At 34.1% G+C, this 24,057-nt stretch overlaps 1 protein-coding gene across 5 annotated transcripts in view; it reads right to left on the bottom strand.

The window, feature by feature from the left end:
* Positions 1-24,057, bottom strand: part of cnc (NFE2 like bZIP transcription factor cap-n-collar) — a 312,953-nt gene that overhangs the window by 283,073 nt on the left and 5,823 nt on the right. For all 5 annotated transcript variants that reach the window (XR_012462767.1, XM_074142259.1, XM_074142262.1 and 2 more), the window contains exon 2: positions 22,521-23,026. Coding sequence is in view for 4 of the 5 variants with exons in the window: in XM_074142259.1 (XP_073998360.1) it covers positions 22,521-23,026 (506 nt within the window). In the remaining variant the exon portion in view is untranslated. The remainder of the gene's footprint in view (positions 1-22,520; positions 23,027-24,057) is intronic.

Raw genomic sequence — 24,057 nt, 5'->3', positions numbered from 1 at the left:
GGTTTTCGATATTAATTTTCCACCAGAAATACACGTTTTGGGAGGTTCTCTGACTGCAAAAAATGATATTTGTGACGCAAAGAACAATAATAATAATAATAATTGAAGATTTTAAAGAATGTAGAGTAATGTAATGGTTGTGGGTGAATCAAGATAAATTTGTTTTATCATCAAATAAAAGCAACCATCACATCATGTTAATGTACCCCAGTATGCAAGACTTCTTGACCTATGATTACGGTAAGAATATCTTGCCAGGATGTTGGTCTAGTGGTCGAGAGCGTGGTTTTGTAAGTGGGAGATCCCCAGTTCGAATCCCGCGTATGCAGTCATTCTTATTACTTGAAAAATCATAATACTTTTTTAATAAAATGTAATTTTTTATTTGAAGCTAAAACAAATTTATCCCTGATTCACCCACAACCATTACATTACACTAGAAGTTTTAAAATCTTCAATTATTATTATTATTGTTCTTTGCGTCACAAATATCATTTTTTGCAATCAGAGGACCTCCCAAAACGTGTATTTCTGGTGGAAAATTAATATCGAAAACCGTTCACGAATAGATAAGATTGTAACTTTGATCTTAAATATCTCGATAAATATTAGCGGTATCGAAACGGGGACATCTGTTTAAAAATTATTTATTATTAATAGATTTAAAAACGTCCATAATTGCATAATTATTGCAGCTATATGATATGCATCAAATTTTTCTTAATTATCCAAAAAACTACTACTACTGTCAAACGAACTTTTAATAATAAGGTGGTCGTTGGTGGGAGGTGAAACATATAATCCGTTCCCCAAAATCAATGTCCGCGGTCGCTATGTAGAGTGTCCGTTAGACGGAGGTTCTTTTATATAGAAAGTGTAGAGGGGTAAAACGGGGAAATCCAAAAACTGTCCGTAAATGGAGATGGTCGCTAGTGAGAGTGTCCTTTATGGGAGGCTCCGACTGTACTTCCGACTGAGCTGTAAGAACTGCTTTTTGTGGAAATAGAAAAGGCTGGCAGAAGTGTGAGGCCTTCGTGTAAATGGAAGTGAAACCAAATTTTTAACTAAGGATCAAAGTTTTGAAGGCCCTCTTAGAGTCAGTGGCTACACTCATTTGAGAAAGTCAACAGCTTTGTGTACCCGGGATCCTCTAGTAACTGCTTGTAGTGACGTCTCGAGCGAGATAAGCAGGAGGATCATATCCGCGAATAAGGCACTTGAGAAGTGAGTTGTTGGGACAGGGCAACCCAAGCTAAGAATTTATAAAACTCTTATTCGCCCTTTGCTCTGGTATATGCCTCCGAAACCTAGAACAATCACGAAAACAGATGAACAACAGGATGAAAAAATAATTGCCATTTCAGTCGTGATACATTTATTCTGCCGAGCTTTCGACCTAGGGACTAGGTCATCTTCAGGGATAGTTTACAAAGTAATATTTTTACATTACAGGGTTGGTGTGCCTTCTGTCTTGTCTGTTCTTGTCTGTTCATGGACTGGGGATGAAAAAATAATTGCCATTTCAGTCGTGATAAATTTGATAAAAGTGACAAGACAGAAGACACACGAACCCTATAATGTAAAAATATTACTTTGTAAACTAGCCCTGAAGATGGCCTAATCCCTAGGTCGAAAGCTCGGCAAAATAAATTTTACTCGACTGAAAACTGCCATTTATTTTTTCATCCTATTGAAACTATGATTCAGTCACCAAAAAGAATGAACAACATTCAGATGAACAACGCTTTTTAGTATCTCTTTAACAAAAACTTACAGTTTAAAATGTTAAGTATAAGGGTTGATTAAACGCCAAAAGGTACACAAATCAGCAAGCACTCAAAATTTCATTAATTCTTCATTAATATTTAAGTAATTTTACTGCATTAATATTCATTAATATTTTTTAGAATTTATTAGATGTCACAGACCCTTATGCTGGCCATTTTCGTCTACAAAATATTTGTTCAAGTAGCACTGTAGATTGACTGTAATATCTAGTTATTTATAATAATCAAACTATTAAATACAGGTTAAAAAGAAAAACGTTATAAAAAATAAAAAAAAATTATGAGGCTAAAAAATTCAAAACTTTTTTTTATAAAAAAAAATGTAATATGTAAAATAAAGTAAATAAGATATGTATATTTTTAGGACAGCTAATTATTCCAGTATTTTACTATAAGTAAAATTAAATTAAAATAGAGAAATCAATAATTGTTGTTGAATAATCTACTTGTTATAACTGTGTGTTATTTGTGCTCTCGAATATTTCGGTAAGACGAATTCAAGACAGTAGCCTACTCTAACTTTGTCTTTTTCTACTTTAACATGCATGTACATATGTGTGATTTATCATAATTATAACAAAAAAATATTATAAATGAAGTGGCCAGCATAAGGGTCTGTGACATCTAATAAATTCTAAAAAATATTAATGAATATTAATGCAGTAAAATTACTTAAATATTAATGAAGAATTAATGAAATTTTGAGTGCTTGCTGATTTGTGTACCTTTATACTTAACATTTTAAACTGTAAGTTTTTGTTAAAGAGATTTTTGTACCTTTTGGATAGATTTTTCTTTTTGTCTATTTTACAAAGTTACATATCTGCTTTACAGATTTTTTAAATTTGGAATAAGCAATTCTATCATTATAACCTGATAAGATGGTAAGTCGGAACCGTAACTACCACTAGAGAGATCTTTTTAAAGAATGATTATCGTTAAGGTCCCCCAAACCATCCTCAGTAACAACTTTTCTTGAAAAAGCGTTTTGAATAACATAGGAAGGTATTTGTGCGTGAATAGCAAAATTAAACTGCGATTTCATTACTTCCTTTTAAGAGGAGTAAGAAAAATAAACTGCGATTGCAGAACTTCTAGGCAAAGAGGCAAAGATTTTTTAATCGAACGACAATTCATTGATTTAAATCGGTTCACTCATTGATAATTTAAACGATTGCAGTACTTCCTCTTAGTAGGTGCAAGAGCATCAGCAATGTAGAGGAGCTTTAACCACTTATTCGAGCTGAATTTTATCAAAATCGGACTAAGCGTTATAGAAATATTGGTAATAATAGTTTTAGAAAGGGCCTTATTTGGGTGGGGCAAACTCCCCTCCTTATGAGGCACGGCGTCGAGACTTTTAAAGTGCAAATCTGTACAAAATTTCGATTCGAATGACATTTCATTCATGAAAATCGGTTCACGTGTCGATAATTTGAAACAATTCCTATACTTCCCCTTAACAAGTGTAAGAGCTGATCGCCGCTTTAATGTTACGTAGGGGAGCCCTAACCCTATCATCCTACCAAATTTTATCAAAATCGGGCCAAGATTTACAGAGTAATTAGTAGTAATAATTTTGGAGGGGGCCTTACATAAAGGGGGCTAACTCCTCTCCCATACGATGTACAGGGTCGAGACCCCCAAAAGGCACATCTACATAAAATTCCGAATCGAATGACACCTCATTCATGAAAATCGGTTCACGCGTTTAGGCGCTACGTTGTTTACAAAAAAGGTAACAACAAGAAGAAGAAGAAGAAGAAGAACAAGAACAAGAACATTTTTTGAAAAAGCGGTTTTTGCTCATTTTCGGCAACTTTTTTCTCGAAACCTATTAGATCTGGGTGGTTGCAAAAAAATTACAGTTATGAAGGAGGGTTTGGAGTAAGATTTAAAGAAAATTTGGGAATTTTATCTTTTATAGAAAAAGAGAAAAAAATTGTCAAAGTTGGGTGTTTTTCAACGTTACGCTTTTTCGTGCAGTTTTTGATGGTCAACCCTTATACAACTGTCCTACCGGACAGTTTTAATTCGAAAGAAAAATGCTGCGTAAGATCTTCGGCCCAATACGTGAGAACACGACTTAGCGACGCAGAACAAACAGAGAGCTGTACGCTCTGATGAAAGAGCCGCGAATATTGTAGCTTTGATTAAACTTATCAGTCTTAGCTGGGCCGGACATGTCGCAAGGAATGGCCCACGAAGAGATCCCATACAATCTTCTACAGGAAGTGCCTGACCGCAAAAGGAGAATTGGGAGACCAAAGCTTTGATGGTTGATGCCAGGCAGCTATTGCGAACTAGGAACTGGATAGCGGCTGCAAGAGAGAGAGGGACAACTGGCGGAGTAAGATCGAGGAGGCCATGGACCTAACTAACTGGGTCCTAGTGCCATTGAAAAAGAGGGAAAGACTTCCGGCAGAGCAATTTTAAACAAATTTTTATCGTTACATTTTCCGTTTTTGAGTTAACAGCGGAAAACACCCAAAAACCAATTTGAAAAAATAAAATTAATACAATTTTTGTTTCTCGAAATAGCTATTTCCGATGAAAAACCAAAAATCTAAAATCTACAAAGATTACAGTAATTTCTCGAATGAGAAAGAGGTGAAATCTAAAAAAAAAGTATTAACGAGAGAAACAATGTCAAGGCAGGAGATAAAAAAAGAAGAAGTGAAAACCATATTTAAGTTCATGCAAACGACCTTCCCGTACAATGAGAGAACTGACAACATCACAAGTAGTTTGGCTCCGCCATGCGGCCGCAGTAACCATACATGGCAAACTATTTGCTTCGCAGAGTACAGCTGTGCTAAATACAACATCAACATATGTTCCATTTAATGTTTTAAATAAATAAAATCTAGTCTACCAGATTGCAGATTTTTTTGTACAAATAAATTGTTATTTTAAGAAAAAATAACTAATATTTCGACGTCGATAGTAGTAAAGAACAGTCTCTATTCAGAATTTAGCGTTAAGGAAACTTTCGCTCCTTATAAAGACTTATAGAGACTACTCAGAGTCATCAACTACAGCATCCCCACCTTCCGTCAATCTCCTGGATTTCAGTACACCCAAAAAAGATAATTAACTATTAATAATGATAATGAAAATCTTTATCTGCGATACGCGTTCTATATTAATAGAACTGTAAACTTTAATTACTTTCACTTAGTCTACTATAGTACGACAAGGTAGTTTTGATAATGCCAATTTCCAATTTGGTCCCCAAAAATCGAAAAAAGTGACTTTCAAAAAACTGTCAGGGCAGTTATCCTCCGTAACGCAAAAACTACTCTTAATGCCACTCTTTTTTTAATCATTTGCGATTTTTGAATTGGCCACACACTCTATAGATGTACATAAAAACAATTTTTGGAACTATTTTGGTTAAAAATTCTAGTTTTTTCTAGAAAACATAACTACATACGTATCACTTTAAAAAAAAAAGTCGTGTGAGTGTGCATATTAGAGTTAAATATTAAATGGGAAATACAAGTTAATAATCCTGAGCCGAAAATTGCCGACAAAAAAAACGATCGCATTCGGCTTGTTAAACATAAAAGAGAAGTGATGTTTAAAAGACGGTGCTAAGGCTGGATGGGTTAGAGTAATCTAGTAATTCAAGGAAATCTGCTCTTTTACCAACTAATTTGCTGTTCTCTAACCCATCGGTCTTTGATGGCATAGGTTTGTACTGAATTTACTGCTCTGCAGTGAGTTTATCCACTATATCTCTGGAACGGAAAATCCCAGAAACTTCAAATTTGATATTTCGTTTAAGTGCCACCAGAGGAAGCGACAGTCAATTTTTGGTCAAAATAGGTGCACCGGAAGTACCACTTTACTGAATAGATTTTTCACTTTTTCAACTTTTTCTCAAAAACTGCTTCCCCGATTTCCTTGAAACTTGGTATAATTATAGCTCAAAAATAGTTCTATAACTTTTATAGGAAACATTTCTCTGTAATAAGTCGATTAAGGGCACTTTTGGGGGTGGGGGTGGTGGGACATTCCGTTAGAATGGTAGTTCACTGTAATATATGGACTAACTTCCTATGAAACATTATTTCTGATTAAATATGGAACAAAAATTATGAATTTAAAGCACTTTACTGAACAGATTGTTCCGTATGTTTTGATATTTTATAGCGAATGGCCCTGCCATTTTACATTTAATTCTATTTATAAATATATTTCTTGGAAAATCCAATTAAGAGCAATTCTAGGAATGAGGCTTTTCTCGGGACGTCATTTCTGCATATTTAATTATTTAACCACTATTTTAACATGAATCAAACGCAAAACTTAAGTTCTAAATTTGGAGAAAATTTAAAATTCTGAAGTTCATAATTTTCAAGCTATAGGTAATTTCGCTCGATAAAAATTATCGAAAACAGCGTTCGCATCGATTTATTTATCGAAATCAAGAATAAACAATTACATACGTAATGCATATTATTTTATTTGTTCCGCAGCATATACTCGTCTATTTTTAAATTTGTTTTGGTTAAAAATATATAAATATAACCTTTGTAGTATTACAACTTCCTTGATGTTAATAGAGAAATCATTTCAAGATACTATAATATCATCAAGAAAATAATGATTCCATTTATTATCGTTGATTTAAATTCTAGTTCAAATTAAATCAAATGAATATATGTATATATTGCATAATTTCATGAAAGTTTCGAAATATTTATAAACTTATGAGAACTCAAAAATAATTTTACATCAAATAGAATTTGGCAATCGACCAAACATTAGTGAATCTTATCTGGGAAGAAATTACATATGTGAGTCATAATTTTGTGCATATTCTAACTGATGTATCTGTTTGCATTCATGAATTTGGAATTTTAATACAAATTTTAAATAAAAGATTTCTAGAAGAAAAGTGAAAATTTAGGATAATCATTTTTCACCATCTTATAAAGGAAGTGGTAGGATGATTGCTTTCCTTTTTCGGATAGATATGGTAAAGATTATTTTGGAGATTTAGAAAAAATGTCGGAGAAAAATAGGACAACTTAATTATAATTTATTTTTATTCTTTTTACCTAATCAAAGAGTTCAAATAATAACTCCTTAACAAAAACTAACAATTTAAAAAGTTAAGTATAAAGGGTTGATTAAACGATAAAATGGTACACAAATCAGCAAGTACCCAACATTTCATTCATACTTCAGCTCGTAATAAGAACGTTCGAAACAGCATATGTATTTTTATTATAACTTTACAGTAACTAATATCATTTAAGTAATTTTACTGCATTAAATTTGCATTAATTTTGTTTGAAATTGATTAAACTGCGATTACAGTACTTCCTCTTGAGGGAGAGGTAAGAGAAACTAAACGGCGATTATTATACTTCTTCCTAAAAATGGCAAAGAGAAATAAAAACAGCCAATACAGCGCGATTGCAGTTCTTCCGCTTGGTCAGTGTCAGAGCAGGATCACTTTTTTAATATCAAGTAGGGGAAAAATCACTTCCTCTTTCTGCCAAATTTTATCAAAAATTGGGCAAAAATTTAGAGTTATTATTAGTAATAATTTTAGAGGGGGACCCTACTTAAGTGGGGGCAAATTCCTCTCCCTAATTTAGTGAAAATTTGGGAATTTTATCTTTAATAAAAAAAGAGAAAAGGAAAAATTAAAGTTCAGCGTTTTCCAAAATTACGCTTTCTCGTACACTGTCCTACTGGGCAGTTTTTAAATATCACTGATTTTATCCGTCGTACTACGCATGTTTCTCTATATTTCTGACCGGTTTCGGATCTTCATCCATCATCAGAAAGTAAAAAAAAAAAATCTAGTAAAACGATCCTTACAGTAAAAAAAATTTGACCGCTAAGCGACATTCGGATCTCTTGGAAAAGACATAAATAGAAATATTACAGAAAAAGTTACAGCTTGATGTTTTTATTTTTTGAGTATTCAAAAATACGTACATTTCCTTGAAACCACTTTTTTCGAATTCTGGGGGCTTCAAACCGAATATTTGCTATGTAAACTCAAAAAACAGAAAATTTGAAAATATCATGACACTTTCCTTAATAATAATAATACAAAAAAAAAAAAACAAATGAATATACATGAATAATCAAATTCGATTAGTTGAAAACGAAAATCCATAAATACAATTGTACATATTGCCAGTAATTACTTGTGCGCATGACGTCACAGAATAATTAAGTAGAAATTAGTACGAAGGACATGCGCACAGGTAAATTACATACATGAGTTCATATGACAACATGCAAGTAGAAAGTCTATATTATTTTTTTACTAAACTGTGTGCGAAAGAAATTACGATGGCCAAAAATAAAAAAGACACCATGGTTTTCTTTAGAATCCAAAAAAAAGAAGTAAAAAAACAAAAATCGAAATACGAAAAAAAGTAAATAAAAAAATCTGGGAGTAAATCGATTTATTGGTTTCGATTGTATGATTCGATATATGAAGTAATATCGATATGTGACGTAATACAGGCTTACATTCTTTGATTCTAATTATTCAAATTTTTTAGAATGTGAAGAAAATTTGTAAGTTAGAATCTCTAATAAGAGAAAAGTCTAATCTGAGTTCAAAACAGATTTTTTTAGAGTAGAATATCAACTTCGTCTACTGTTTCGATTCTGGTATAACCTTCCTCATGTAAGGTTATCACAATGCCTTCCTAGGACAGATAATTTAATCATAGAGGCTGTGAAGGTTTGATAAATAAATTATTGAACTTATATCCACTAAAAATAACAAACATTACAGCAATAATATTTAAAAATAAGTCGAGAGAAGGGTGACACAAATGTTTTAAATCTTCTAATAATTTAAACGAGAAAAAGGCCTTGAAATTTGCTCTACAAACTTGAATTTGAATGAGACAGCTGATAAGCTTGTAACCGGTTATAAATATTCAAATATTTTTTAATCACTTCTTTCGAAAAAATTTTTAAAAAAGTCTGAAATAAATACTTGAGACATTGAAAAGTACAGATTTGTTGAACAGCACTAAATCAATTGAATTACTCCGTGGATTAATTTATAACTTCCGATCCATTTCCCCCCACCCACAAATTTTCTTCGTTAATTTTAAAACCAGATTATTAAACTACTATGTAAACATGGATTCGTTTAATCATTCAAAATTATCAAATAAAATTGTCATCACTCAAGATTATAACCATTGATATTATTCTTACTACGTTCATTTAGATTTAAATGGATTTTCTTCATCAATCTACGCATATTTTTCTTTATCTTTAATTCAGTAAACAAACTTTTTACGAGGGAAAAAAACAAAATTAAGTTTTATAGAGGAGCTGGATTATAAGCAATCTCAAATTCTCTTACAAAGTTTTGAATGCTCAGATAGCTGTTTGATTACATATAGAATACAGTAAAACATAAAAATTATTTAATAACAGAAATATAGGGAAGGGATTAGCTATGCGGTTAGCGTATACGATTCCCACGCGGAGAACCCGGGTTCGAATCCAGCTGCTGGCCCCTTAGATTTTTTATTTCTTAGGAACTTCTTACAGCTTCACTGTCCGGTGTTGGACAGTGTTGTCTGAAACGAGAGAGCTCTGTTCGGTGGCCGGCAGTGCACTAAAAAAAACCTCCGGGCGCCAATAACCTTACATGTTGACGCGCCATAAATCATTAAATTAATTAAAAAAATAAGAGAAATACCGGGACTAGATTAATAAAACGCCTAATTTACACATTATGCGGTAATTCCAAGCAATTGTAAAACACTCAAGAGCGTACTAGTAACATCCTCAATTTGGGTATCCTAATTATGAACCATGAATTATCTTGAAGATCAGTATAACTAGATCGGTATTTCAGCATTCTGAATAGAAAAATAGACCAAAATAAAAGGCCAATTGATTTTGCATCATGAGCGCTGTCCGGATATCGGATAGCGAATTATTTGCCATTTTAGGAGAGGGGAATACTCATAACCGCTACATACTTATCGGATACAACTTTAAAATTATTGCGGTCATTTCTGCTTTATAATCCTCAAAACCAAAATTGGTACGCCTGCTTTAGCGATATGAGGTGTCGCTTTTTCATCTTCTTCCAATTCTTCATATCCTAGGTGAAGGTCGTCTTCTCCATTTTTCATTCATCCCGAGTCTAATATACCACCCTGATCGTTATGTCGGAACCAAGCTTGAATCAATGAATCCTGCACTTCAGGAGTCTTTAACCTGGAACATTGACAGGGATTCCACAAGTGGTCACTATTTGCTTAGGCAAAACGCACGTAAAATGGAAATCATCGATACAATTGTCTTATTAAGATGTTTTGTATTTAAGATTAAGTAAAGATACAAGAATAATTTTGCGAATTTGAGTATAAAAAAGCTTCGATCAACTATTTTATCTGCTACTTAAACATGAGGTTCCTTCAAGAAAGACCATGAGCTCGAAAGTTTCCTCAAAGTGTAAAAGGATTGAAAGACATCATCTTTCTTTTTCTCTGCTGGCTGTACATCCGAACAGATAATTATCCTGTCTCTTCTAGTCCACCACTTTGTTTTACTTTAATGTATCAACTCTGGAGGATGTGACTATTGTGACTCATGGCTTAACTTCAGGACTCTGATGGATTAAGAGTGCATTGGAAGAAATGTCCTCTACACGAATAATCTTGATTGTTGCGACACCTCTCTGTGACTACAATAAAATCCTATCCTAACCAGTATACTGCTTGAGCTACTTGCATTCTTTCTAATTTTAAAGTCCCCGCATCCTTATCTCAGATACCTGATCTATTTTTTTGCACTCCCCAATTAACTCTGTCACCTTTCCTCTACTGACAGTTTCACTTTTCTCGGAACTAGTCACCATGTTCACTTTACCAACTTCAGGTAATCGCCAATTTATCTGCTAAATCCCGGTCATTTTTTTCAGCATCAACAGGACGTCCCCCGTACCCAAGAAAAGAATATCTGTCCAGAGCTTCAAGTTCCAAGTTCTTACAGTGGCTGAATCAAAAAAATAGCCACAACAAACTTGCTGATGAACGCATCTGTCCGAGTATATTTAGTAACGGATCAAAATGGAGGCTTACGTAAACCCTACTGAGTAATAACATGTTGGTATTTCAAGTTTTCTCCATTTCTACTCCGGTTTTTCATTATTCTAATCGGCAACATAATAGCGTTATCGTCCACCTGACAGCATTATACTTCTTGCATTCATTAGGAATTCGAAACATTTTTTATAGGGGAGTCTATATTATCAGTGTGTCTAATGACTTTATTATGTAAACACATTTTTGCAATGTAATAATGATGATTCAGTAATGCAGTTTTTATGTTTTCATGATGGTATTTGATATTTTATTTGCCTTTCTTAAATCTTTTTACATTTCAATGATTATAGAAGTTTTTTTATTTTTGCAGAGTGCATCTTTAACACAAATCTGTGTAGTTTGTATTGTGTTTTTGGCGATCAAATTCATAAAACCACTGCCGAATGTTCATTTTTCTTTTTAACATTATGTACTAGTATTTAGATTAGATTAGATTGTACAAGACGGGCGGTTCCACCAAAAAAGGGGAAGGAACGCAGGCAATCCTGATGCCCATTGTTCCCCGCCCACCTCATCTCATGAGAGATACCGGGGTTTAAAAACAAATCCGGCTAAAAATTACCAGATGCTAATATAATAACCTAACAAAGTAGCAGCAGGACACTAGGGAGCTTGACGACTCAATCGCCCAGTGCACTGAATAAACCTAGAAAGTTCATTAAGATTACCAGATGCTACAATCTCTGGTAGGGAGACATTTGACCTTCCGAAGACGAGGAATCTAGTTTTAGAATAAACTGGGCACACCTCAACAAAGTGCCTCACAGTTTCATCGGACTCACCACAGCCAGCACAATTTGGCGACTGGATTAGGCCACATTTAAAAAGATGATATGCTAAATTCGCATGTCCACTCAATACCTGAACCAACTGGCGGATCCGGGACCTGCTAAAACCAACCATATCCGTTCTTGACAGGCCAAGGATTTCCTTAGCCTGGCGGCAGTCAGTTCGGGATCTCCACCGTTTCCGATGTTCTTTCAAAATCCACTGTTCCACCTCTGTTCTACAACGTCGATAGGATACAGGGATAATGGGCTGAGGAGTCATTGTTATCAACGCAGCTCCTTCCATTGCTGTTTCATCAGCAAGTTCGTTACCCGGAATCCCAGAATGACCAGGAGACCAAGCAACCGAAACAGTATTCAAAGCTCCTAACAAATTGAGAGCAGCATGACAAGAATTGACCGAAATTTGGTTCCTACTAGGAGAGGCCAGAGCTTTAATTGCAGCCTGGCTATCCGTGAAGAACCTAACATCAGTGTCGGCAAATCCCTTCCAGCGGAGTAAAGTAGCCGCCATCTCAATGGCAGCTATGTACTAGTATTTATTTAAACTAAATATTTATTAACTTTGATTTAATCCATTAGGGATTCAACAAACAGCAGCGCTACCACAGCATTATATTATCCAACATAATGAGATATTAAACCCATTTTTAAAATTTGTATTCTTCTAAGATTTGACACATCATAGTCTGAAACGATTCATAAAATAAGAGGAAAAATAAAAGGATAGAATTAATAATTACTAATTTGGAAACCATAGAGAAGGTTTATTACACCGGAAGTGAAGCCAGTAACTTACTCAAGCGAAGGAAATAAAAGAGTTTTTATTAAAAGAATAATTCACTCTACCGAAATTAATATAATGAAGATTTCATTTAACTGTGGAATGAATTTCACTGAACCATAGTTATTGCATAGCCAGTGATCCATTAACTTCAACTACCAACAGTATTAAAAAAAAAAAAGTATAAAAACAAATGTATATTAAGTGAAAATAAAAATACAGTAAAATAAAGTTGCGATTATAATATGAGCCGTTCTCTGAACGAATCGATTAACTCCACTTAAATTTAAGTGTCAAAGCACTTGGTTCAAGAGATAGCTTTTTATATCTATATTAAATTTCCCAAATAATAAAGATTAACACCTTTGAACGACAAACATTTTTTTGGCCATTTATTTCAGAAGCCATTTTGATTAACTCCATATTTTAATGTAAATTGTTGCAATATTGTTGTGCAGGTGAACGGTTCAATTTTGTTTTATGGAGTTAATCGAGTTGTGCAGGTGAACGGTTCAATTTTGTTTTATGGAGTTAATCGAGTTGTGCAATGGAACGGCTAAATTTTGTTTGTTTGTTTTGCTTTATGGAGGTAATCGAGTTGTGCAGGTGAACGGCTCAATTTTGTTTGTTTGTTTTGCTTTATGGAGTTAATCGAGTTGTGCAGGTGAACGGCTCAATTTTGTTTGTTTGTTTTGTTTTATGGAGTTAATCGAGTTGTGCAAGGGAACGGCTAAATTTTGTTTGTTTGTTTTGTTTTATGGAATTAATCGAGTTGTGCAGGTGAACGGCCTAATTATTGTAACTAGGGTTTATCTAAAGCTACGATCAAATAAATCTTTGAAGTCCTGGGGTTTCTTTAAGATCTATAATGGCGTAATCCAACGGATTGCAAGAAATAAGAGTTTATTCGAAGAGTTTTTGCTAAAGCCTAGTAGCTGGGAATCGTTTAACCAGAGCCGACATGTTCTAAATGTTTTGGTAAATCTGTGTAGTGATTAGGTTTAGAAGAAGTACGCTGGCTGGATTCGATGTTATCACTCTTTCACTACTGTTGCGATGATTTGGCTGTGGTTTATCAAACTGGCCCTTAAGCTGAATCTTGGTTATGTTTGTGGTGTCCACTGTCGGTTAAACTTTCTGTATTTTTTCGCTTTTTAGTGGATATATACAGACAGACCCATTCATTGTACAACTCTCTTTTTTGGACTCTAGATATCCGTTGAGAACTCACAATCGAAAATCAGTACCATTACAATAACTTTTACTTAGCAAAAGTAGAAAATTGCAAGTGAACCCTTCGGTAAAAATGTTACATCGCCCTTCTCTAAACCATTGGTTAACTCCATAACCAGAAACCGTAACAACACATCCTCTTAGTTAAGTCTTAGCGACTAGTTGAGTCCACTTGGCTCTCCACCTGTCTGTGTTATTCTTTAAGTTATTGCTGAAGAGGAAGTGACTCTGCAATCATAAGAACACAAGAACAGATTTGGAGTCAAGGGTTCGATCTTTCGGTCTGCAGTTCAGCCATATTCAGCCACACATTACACCCTAAAAGCCAACAAGTACTAAAAATTTCAAGTAAAAAGATTCAATAAAAAGTATTACCCAGGAACTTGACCATAAGAAAACAGTTTACTGTTTCTACCACAAATTGAAACATATGCAACTAAATGGTACAAATTTAACTGAAATCCAAAAAACAAATAACAAGTAAAATACCAAAATAATAGCGAACATACTGCAGAGAGAAAATGGAATCAATAGAACTGCTGTGCGGTTAAGACTCCAGTATTCTAATCAATTCCCTAGTCTACCTTCGTTAGACTAGTCATTTAATTTTATCTAAATAAATTGTAATTTACATATTGTTCCTCATTTTTTAAATAATTTTTTTACATAACCTTGGAAATTTAGAAAAGTAAATTTATTTAGAGAATTTATCAACGGATTTAAAGAAAAGTAGCTTCAATTAAGAATTTATCTATCTTATTTAATTTTACAGGGAAACACAACCACATTGGCAGTGGTAAGAGGAATTCGTGTGAGTGTGCTCATTGGATATTAAAAATTAAATTGGTAAAAAAAGTTAATAATCCTGGGCACTTGAGCCGACAAAAATCGATCACGTTCGACTTTTTAGAGAAAGAAAGTCGTGTGAGTGTGCTCATTAGATATTTCTAAAATAGTTCCATTAGAATGTTTTGTGTAATTTAAAGGTAACTACTACGTGGCTAAAATTCTAGTATATTAGTAAAATATTATTAGTATGTATTAGTACAGAAAAAGTCTCGTGAGTTTGAATATTAGATGATAAAAATTAAATTTTTAAGTTAATAATCATGGTCAACTCAACCGAAAATTGTCGAATAAAACCGATTGTATTCGGCTTGTTAGAGATAAAAGAGAAAGAGAAGTGATGTTAAAAAGATGGCGCTAAGGCTGGGATGGGTTAGAGATCTAGTAATTCCTGGTATTTGCTGTACTCTAACCCCTCGGTCTTTGATGGCATAGTTTTGATTGAATTCTTCACTTCTCTGTAGCGAGTTTATATCTCGGGACAGAGAAAACACAGAAACTTCAAATTTGATATTTCATTTAAGTGCCACCAGAGGAAGTGACAGTCAATTTTTGGTCAAAATGGGCACATCGGAAGTACCATTTTACTGAATAGATTTTTCAATTTTTTAACCATTTTTGGAAAAACCGCTACTCGGATTTTCTCCAAACTTGGTATAATTATAGCTCACCAATAGTTCTAAAACTTTTATTTGAAACGTTTTTCTAAATTCATTCGATTAAGGGTACTTTTGTGGGAGGGGGCTGGTGGATCAGTCCGGTAGAATGCCAGTTCGTTGGAATAGGAGATATATTGTAAATGAAAATGGCCAGCACAAGGTTCACCATTAATAAATAAATTAAAATTTAATGCAGTAAAATTACTTAAACGTTAGTAATGGTAATAAAAAGACAATTAAACACATGCTTTTTCGAATGTTTCTAAATGGTTGAAATTACGAACTATTTGTATAAATTAATTAATGTAAGCCTTAGGACGAATCCTTGGAAATTAAAAAGCGTGCAATTCTTTGAACAATGAAAGCATATTTTTATTTATATTCACACGTATGGTCCAATATTAAGTCATTCTAACAATCGTGCTAATAAATGGTTTTATTTATATAAATAAAAAGCTTTATTTCATAGAATATTAGAGTATTTCTTAATAATTATATGTAGCATATTAATGGTGGATGCAGATAAAAATAAACTCCCTCTAGATAGCGCTTCTATCGTGAGAAAACTAAATAAATTATTTTCAAGATTACATTGTCAAAACCTATCGTTTTTTATTTAAAGTATGTGTAACCTTATTACCAATCGACAAAACGTTAAAAACAAACCATTTTAAATAAATCAAATTTACTTTATTAGTTATTAATAGAGAATATATAAACAGAGTTTATTTATTATAAGCTTAAAAATAAAGTAACCTTGTAGGATTGTTGAAAAAGGACAGTTCACTTTATCTCAACTATTTCTTTAAGTACCAAAGTGAACAGTTTATTGAGAATGGTTACCTACCACAGTTCACATTGGGCTGACAACAATGACATGTACATACGTACGCACACAAACTGAGGAGATTACCTTGACCGGAACTACTAAGAGTGGCTTCACTGATTGGTGACGTCACACAATGCGGGTAATAAGCTAAAGATTCTTTTATTATGTTTTCTATTTATTTCTTTTCCTTTATTTTTAATATTTTATTTAATGATTAAGAAATCTTCATAAACACCATAAATATTATTTTCATAAAAGCTTAATAAAAGAAGTTTGTCTCTTCAAAAATTCTAATTATTTCTACTTTAATTAACTCTACTTCCAAATTTATTTATTTTTATTTATTTATTTTATTATTGTTTATTTTTTATTTATTTAATGATTTAAGGCGCGTCAACATCTAAGGTTATTGGCGCCCGGAGCTTTTTTTTCAGTGCACTGCCGGCCTCCGGACAGTGTTCTCTCGTTACAGACAACACTGTCCATCACCGGACAGTGTTGTCTGTAAGAAGCTCCTAGGAAGAGAAAATCTAAGGGTCAGCAGCTGGATTCGAACCCGGGACCTTCGCGTGGGAGTCCAGTATGCTAACCACATAGCTAATCCCTTCCCTACATTACTATTTTTTTTTTTTTTTTAGCGCATCAACAGCTGAGGTTATTAGCGCTTGGAGCTTTTTTCAGTGCACTGCCGGCCACCGGACAGAGGACCTTTGACCTCCGGACAAAGAGCAATTCCGAACTTTACCAAAAAATATTATTGATAAGTTAAATTGTAATTAAGTTCAATAATATTGAGTATTAGAAAGCTTATCCTACCTTAAACCAAATTTTCATGAATTGTTTCACACAAAGGTATAGAGCTACAATGTAAATACCAAATAAAAAAATAAAATAAAATTTTTGCTGAAATCAAGTTCTGAAACTGCCATAGGCAAGACAATTAATGAAGTAGTAAAGATGCCGACAAAGGACACACTAATAGAATCTAGGTTGAGGTGATAATAGTTCATTGTAGTATTTAACTCTATTTTTCTATACAATTCAACTAGCCACTGTAGAGCTTAATGTTTAATTCTGTATCTACTTTTACCTTCAGTAAGTAAAAAATAGTATTTCTACGTCTATTTTTTTTTTTTTTTAATTTTCAGGGACCATAAACGATTTTTGAGCTCCCTTAAACCCGAAAAAGTAGTTTTTTAGAAAATAGAGTATTTATAATGCTTATAAAAAGAGAAAACTTTGTTTTTCGACGTTTCAAACAACTCTGGCATATGCGTTCAGGAACAATTGAATTTAATAATTATGAATTTATATATCAGGATTACAAAAAGAAAATAATAAAATCCCAATAATCTTACAGATTTAAAAAAAAAAAAGAAAGTTTTAGTACTAATGGAAGGTTACTGAAGGTTACAACTGTAACAATACAGACAGCAAAAACAAAAATTCTATCTTCTATAAAAAGGGTGGCCAACCTCCAATTATTTGTATTGGTTCCCCTAAATAATTGCTCCTTAACAAACTTTAATTATTTGATTATAAATTAAATTTAATAATAAAAGAAATTAGGAAGCAAATGAAGTCTAAAAATGGGCAAAATAGAATAAAATTAAGTACTCGGAGAAATATTAAAGTTTAAGATACGAGTAAGAGGCGTAGCGGATCGGATTAGCTAAATGGTTAGCGTGTTGAATTCCCATGCAGGAATTCGCAGGTTCGAATCCAGCTTGCTGGCTTTTAAATTTTATCTTATTAGGAAATATTTATAGTTCCATATCTGGTGATTCGCCTTAAATGAAAAAATTACATAATACAAATTAATCAAAGTTTATAAACTGCTTGTAATATTATGTAATGTGGTGCATAAATTAAAAAAAAAAAAATATAAATCTGGACCAATTTGTTATAAAATATGATACTTCTCACTTTCGAAAAGCAGTCCTCGAACTTAATACTTTCTTAAGAAGGAAGAGTAAGTAAAAAATGAGTACCCTATTCCCTACTATAATTATCTCGAGAGTATTTTAAAGTTTCAATCTCTCAGAGTGCTCTTTCTAAGAGTAAGGCGAGTTACTGGTCAACAATCCAATAAAGGATATACCACAAATAAGTACCTGCAGAGTTGGTGTCTGACTCAGTACTGTCATCATCTGCGTGGGTAAACTGAGGTCGACAGCATTGTCTACACACAAGTTAACATTGAAAACTTATTTTTTTGTTCTGTTTTTCTATTTTCCAGAAAAAAAGAAAACTATACTTGAATAATTGTGTATAATAATTAATATTTATTGCCACAGCAAATTTTTCATTTATCTACATGGTAAGCAGTTGGCAACACTGAACAAAAACAATTTAATTTCCATAAGAATTTTTTTTTTTTAATAATTCCCAGCACAATGAACACACAGGAAAGCCTTGAAAGAAAAACAGGCCAATTTAAGAATATAATACTGCATGCAAAATGAACACACGCTAGCAAATAAATAAATTATTATTATTATTATTATTTAATCTCTCCACCCCAACAGATCGAAAAATAATCAATAATGGCGGACATAAAAATTATTATTTAATTAGATTATTTTAAAAAATACGTCACAGAAATATCGTAGAAACGTTTTTTTTTCCTATAATTCATAAAAATTATTTTAATTAATAATATTATACAGTAAAGTTGTTAATATTTACAGTAATAACGTTAGTCTGTCTCAAGATAAACGAGAAAATATAACAGCACATTTAACTGGATTAAAATTGTCTTTCATGGAGTATTTTCTAAAACACGAAAACACAGATGATAATTGGATTAGAAATTCCTAGAATTAGAATGCTTATATCACAAACCTAATATTTCTGTAATAAAACAGGGAATATTTGCACTTAACTGATTTAAATAAAGTAAATAACATTATGTTTAATATATTTATCTCAAAATTTATTACAAAATGGTGGTCAACAATATTTAGATAAATCTATTTCTTTTCAAGTTATAAGAATTCTTTTTGAAATAAAATTGGGTGGCCCCTTATGTTATTAAATTTAAAAATCAATAATGTATTTTTGTGCAATCAAATGTGTAATAAGAACGAGCCGGAAACATTAATTGTTTATCAGCTGCCCAGTCTATGAAAGTTTTAGAATCCCACTCCGTATAAACAAATATAATAATCCTAAAGAAGAACTTTGTAAATTAATTAATAATTTTGAAGAGAAAAATATGTACGCAATTTTTAATTATTTAAAACAAGTTTTAAAACTAAGATCTTACGCTTTACAAAGTTTATAAAGTGAACATGAACTCCTTTGTAACAGATACGAGGGTCGTTTGAAAAGTCCGTGCAAAGTCAGAGAGATAGCACCACTGGCGCGTATCGAGGTTATGTTTAGTTAGTAGCATCTCTTGGAAGAACACACACCAAGTTTCAGCCAGATCGGTCTATTTCTTTGTGTTTGGCATTCGTTTGAATCGAGGAAGTCGAGTGATTTTCAAAAAATGGACGAAAAAGAATTTCGTGTGTTGATTAAACACTACATATGAAAGGCAAAACGCCTCAGGAGACTAAAGAGAAGCTTGATAAACATTATGGTGACTCTGCACCTTCGATTAGAACAGTTTATAAGTGGTTTCAAAATTTACGGAGTGGCCATATGGGCACAAGTGACGCTGAACGTTCTGGACGCCCTGTTGAGGTTACTACTCCAGAAATCATTGATAAAATCCATGATATGGTGATGGATGACAGAAGAGTGAAGGTGCGTGAGATTGCTAGTGCTGTGGGCATCTCGAATGAACGGGTACATAATATTTTGCATCAACATTTGGACATGACAAAGCTATCCGCAAGATGGGTGCCGCGATTGCTCACGCTTGACCAAAAACGAAATCGTGTGAAGTGTTGCAAGGACGGTTTGCAGCTGTTCCAGAAGAATCCGCAGGACTTTAAGCGTCGTTTCGTCACTGTGGATGAAACATGGATACATCACTACACTCCTGAGACCAAAGAACAATCTAAACAATGGGTTACCAAGGGGGAATCTGCGCCAAAAAAGGCGAAGACCGTTCCTTCGGTCGGAAAGATTGTGGCGACTGTCTTTTGGGATTCGCAAGGAATAATCCTCATTGACTATCTGGAAAAGGGTAAAACTATTACAGGTGCATATTATTCATCGTTATTGGACCGTTTGAAAACCGAGCTGCAAGAAAAACGCCCACGATTGGCCCACAAAAAAGTCCTTTTCCATCACGACAACGCACCAGCTCACACCTCAGCAGTTGTGGTCGCAAAATTAATGGAAATAGGGTTCCAACTCGTTTCACATCCCCCCTATTCTCCAGACTTGGCTCCCTCGGACTACTATTTGTTCCCTAATATGAAGAAATGGCTGGCGGGAAAAAGATTTTATTCAAACGAGGAGGTGATTGCAGAAACGAATGGCTATTTTTCAGACTTGGACAAATCCTATTATTCGGGAGGGATCAACAAACTAGAGCAGCGTTGGACGAAGTGTATAAGCCTAAAAGGAGACTATGTTGAAAAATAAAAAAGGTTTACCCCCAAAAATTAAGTAGTTTTTATTTTTGCACGGACTTTTCAAACGACCCTCGTATAAGTCTTCCCTAAAAGGGTATTTATGTTAAGCTATTAGAGACGAGAATTAATCCAATAACAAGTTAACCTTGTAAATTGAAAATCTCCCCATTATAGGCTTAATTAGCGACGTGTATAGCTGGGCAACAATGTAGTTCTGATGTATCAAGTAAAATAGTAAATCAACTATCATTTCATTAATAGTTGAATATTCAAACCTAGTTGCACCAATCTATTGCTGAGCTTATAATACGAAAAGGAAGGTAATTATTTCGACCGATAATTTGTATGGACATATACACGGCTATTTGGTTATAATTGCGGCAGGTTATAAAAAAAGACGATTAAATTTAAAGTTAATTATTTTTTCAAGGCAAAAGATAATGTTAATATGGCTAATTTCCAATCCTTAATTCTAATTCACTATGCTTTTAAACTGAATGCAGTTCTCGATTCACTATCTTTAAAGGTTCTTGAGGGGAGTTCTGGGTAATGGCCAACACTATAAACGGCCGGAATTTCCCTTTTGTAATTTTAAATCCATCTTTTTTTTCTGATTTCCCGTTTAATCCGTCTTATATTCTTAATTAACTATAGTCCATTTCCTTTAACTAGGTTAGGAAAGTATATCGTTTATGGTTGACTTAAAATTCACACCGGAAATAACAGAAAGCTGAAAATTTATAGTTCACAATGATCAGGGGAGCCAGCGGTTATACAGGGTGTTCATTTTAAGAAATGCATTTCATGCTTAAACGGTTGATCTGAGCAAGAATGGTAGAGGAAAAATTTGTTGCCAGTCACCTCTAGTTTCAGAATATGTGACTTGATTTTAGATTCCTGCCCGCATACGCGGCTAACGCGCGACCAAAATTAAGGGTTTGCAGTTGACCCCCATTTTCATATACACAGTTTTAAGGAGTATAAAAAGTTATGAAAGAAACCGGAAACCGCAATTCGATATCTTCAAAATTAAAGGTGCTAGGCCATTTCAAAATCTGGTATTTATTAATCATATTTCAATTTTTTAACTTGTTATCAAAGAGAAAGAAGAGCACGCGATAGGTCATTTTTATGTATTTTTTCATCCCCTTTCTACTGAAAATATTGCAAAGGCAGTAAAGCTAGTATTTTTCTTAATATCAGGGAAATAAGTTGTTTTCCGAGTGATTTTTCTAAGAAAAATCAAATGTTAAGAGCATTAGATGTTTTCAAGCATACACAAAATGGCTAAAAATTAATTTTACATGTGTTACAAACAAGAAGGTTTAATAATTATTTGGTAATTTTGGGAGAGTTTTATAAAAAGTGGCCAGCACCTAGGTCTGATAATGATCACATAAGTGCCGAATGAGTTTTCTTAAAAATTTCGATTACTTTTATTTTTCCAGCATTCGGAGGAAGATTGAGGCTGTTTGGAGGATGACTTATGCTTCGAAATGGTGTCAATTTTTAGGAAATTTATCTGCCTTTCTAACCGTGCCATCAGAATCGAATTCGGACTAAAACTTTCTGAGTAATAACATTTTTATTGGAAAAAAGTAATGATCTTAAAAAAAAAAATAAAGTGACGTCACTCAAGAACAGTGGAGAAAATGAAGTTGGCCAATACGTCATTGAACACCATTTTAGATGTACTACACACAGTAGGCCTATGGACATTACTTATTGGTTCACCCTGCATATAACTATAATTGCTGTAATGCACAGTGCATTGTCGATAGAAGATGCCCTAATTGAGTTGGCGACCGCAATACTTCACTTTTCTGTGGTGAACGATAATTTAACAACCGCAATAATTTTCTGTTCTGTACCTCTATTCTAACAATAACTATGGTCAAACACCATTAAAGCAAATAATAAATTTCTTTAAAAAGACTAACCTCTTGGGTGAGATCATTATCTTCTTGTGTTGAAGACGAGAAATCGTGTAGTTTGATGGCTGCACTCCCACCTACAGCACCGCCACTATCTGTTGTAGAAGATGTCGAAGAAGTAGCGGCTATTGACGTGGTGGAGTTCTTCGACGTAGAAGGCCCAGCAGTAAGGCCAACATAAGCGGTAACATTTCTCTGCCAAATATTACCAATACCCGTGATGCCCGCACGTCCACCATTTAAATAGTACAATATATCATGTTCTTCTTCCAAATCACGCCAATATATGGACTTTGGATGAACGCTAGGCAATGGTTCGCCATTACGCCACCATGTATCACTTCCTTCCCAATATTCATCGTTAGCGGTCATGCCGACGGCCGGTAGTGCTGGCGTGGCCGTAAGATGGGTGTGCAACCGATCGGTTCGCAGCAATGACAACAAAATTGCCAACTGCAGCAACTCTTCTCGGTACACTTTTTTGAGTCGAAGCATTTTAGCAGTAGTCTGTCCTGTAACAAAGAGCAATGCAGCGTTATTTACAATTAATGATCCATAAATAGGAATGTCCCTGATTGGAGGGGCCTTTTTTGATACCTAAACAGAATATCAATCTTGAATTTTCGTTTTTTTTTGTACACAAAATGAGGACTACCGATAAAAACTCAAAATGAATCATCTGCAACTTGGAGTTTGAAAAAACACAAGTATTTAATTCTCTTTCAGACAAGGAACACTACAACGTCCTTCTGACAAAGATGTTATACTTTCAATTTGATGTTATTCGTCCGCAGGAAATGCATGTTGTGTTATAATGATTAAAAATTAAACTAATGAAAAAGAATAATAATAATAGTAATAATAATAATTTTTTTTTTTTTTTTTGATGGAGGGGGAAAAATGCATAATGCATCGTCGTGGGGAAATGCCCACGGTATGTGGGACCCTCACCCACTAAAAAACCCACCTCCCCAAGAGGCATTGAAACCCACCCTGGAACCACTTACGCATTACTTCAGGGTGGTGCCTCACAGTAGCCCATATGAGCTCCCACCGGCCTTTATTCAACTCTCTGGAACGACCGGAGCAGACGGAAATCCAGCTCCTGCTTCTTTCTTATCAAGACTGCCTTCACAAAGGTCGCCACCCGGTCCCAGCAGTCTGTGTGAGAGAGCATAATCCCCACTACGGTCTCGGGCGTAATTCTTCCGATCTCCTGTTCCAATCTCTCCCTCTCCGGCACCCATCTATCACACATAAAGAATGTGTGATGGGCGTCATCGAGGTCAGAGTCTCCGAAGATGCATGACGGGTCTCCCACTTTCCCCATCCTATACAGGTACGAGTTGAAGTACCCATGCCCCGTAAGAAACTGGGTGAGGTAGTAGTCGACCTCGCCATGCTCTCTTCCGGCCCACACAGAAGGGTTGCCAATTAGCCGTGCAGTCCATCTGCCTCGGGTGTCCGTCCGCCACCTCTCATTCCAGGACCGAATTGAGTGTTCCCTGGCCACTACCTTCGCCTCCGATGTTCCAAGGACTTC

Source organism: Rhodnius prolixus, unplaced genomic scaffold, assembly GCF_049639745.1.
Source record: "Rhodnius prolixus isolate KJV_2025 unplaced genomic scaffold, Rpr scaffold_6, whole genome shotgun sequence".
NCBI classification, from domain to species: Eukaryota; Metazoa; Arthropoda; class Insecta; order Hemiptera; family Reduviidae; genus Rhodnius; species Rhodnius prolixus.
This window is presented reverse-complemented; position numbering and strand designations above follow the sequence as displayed.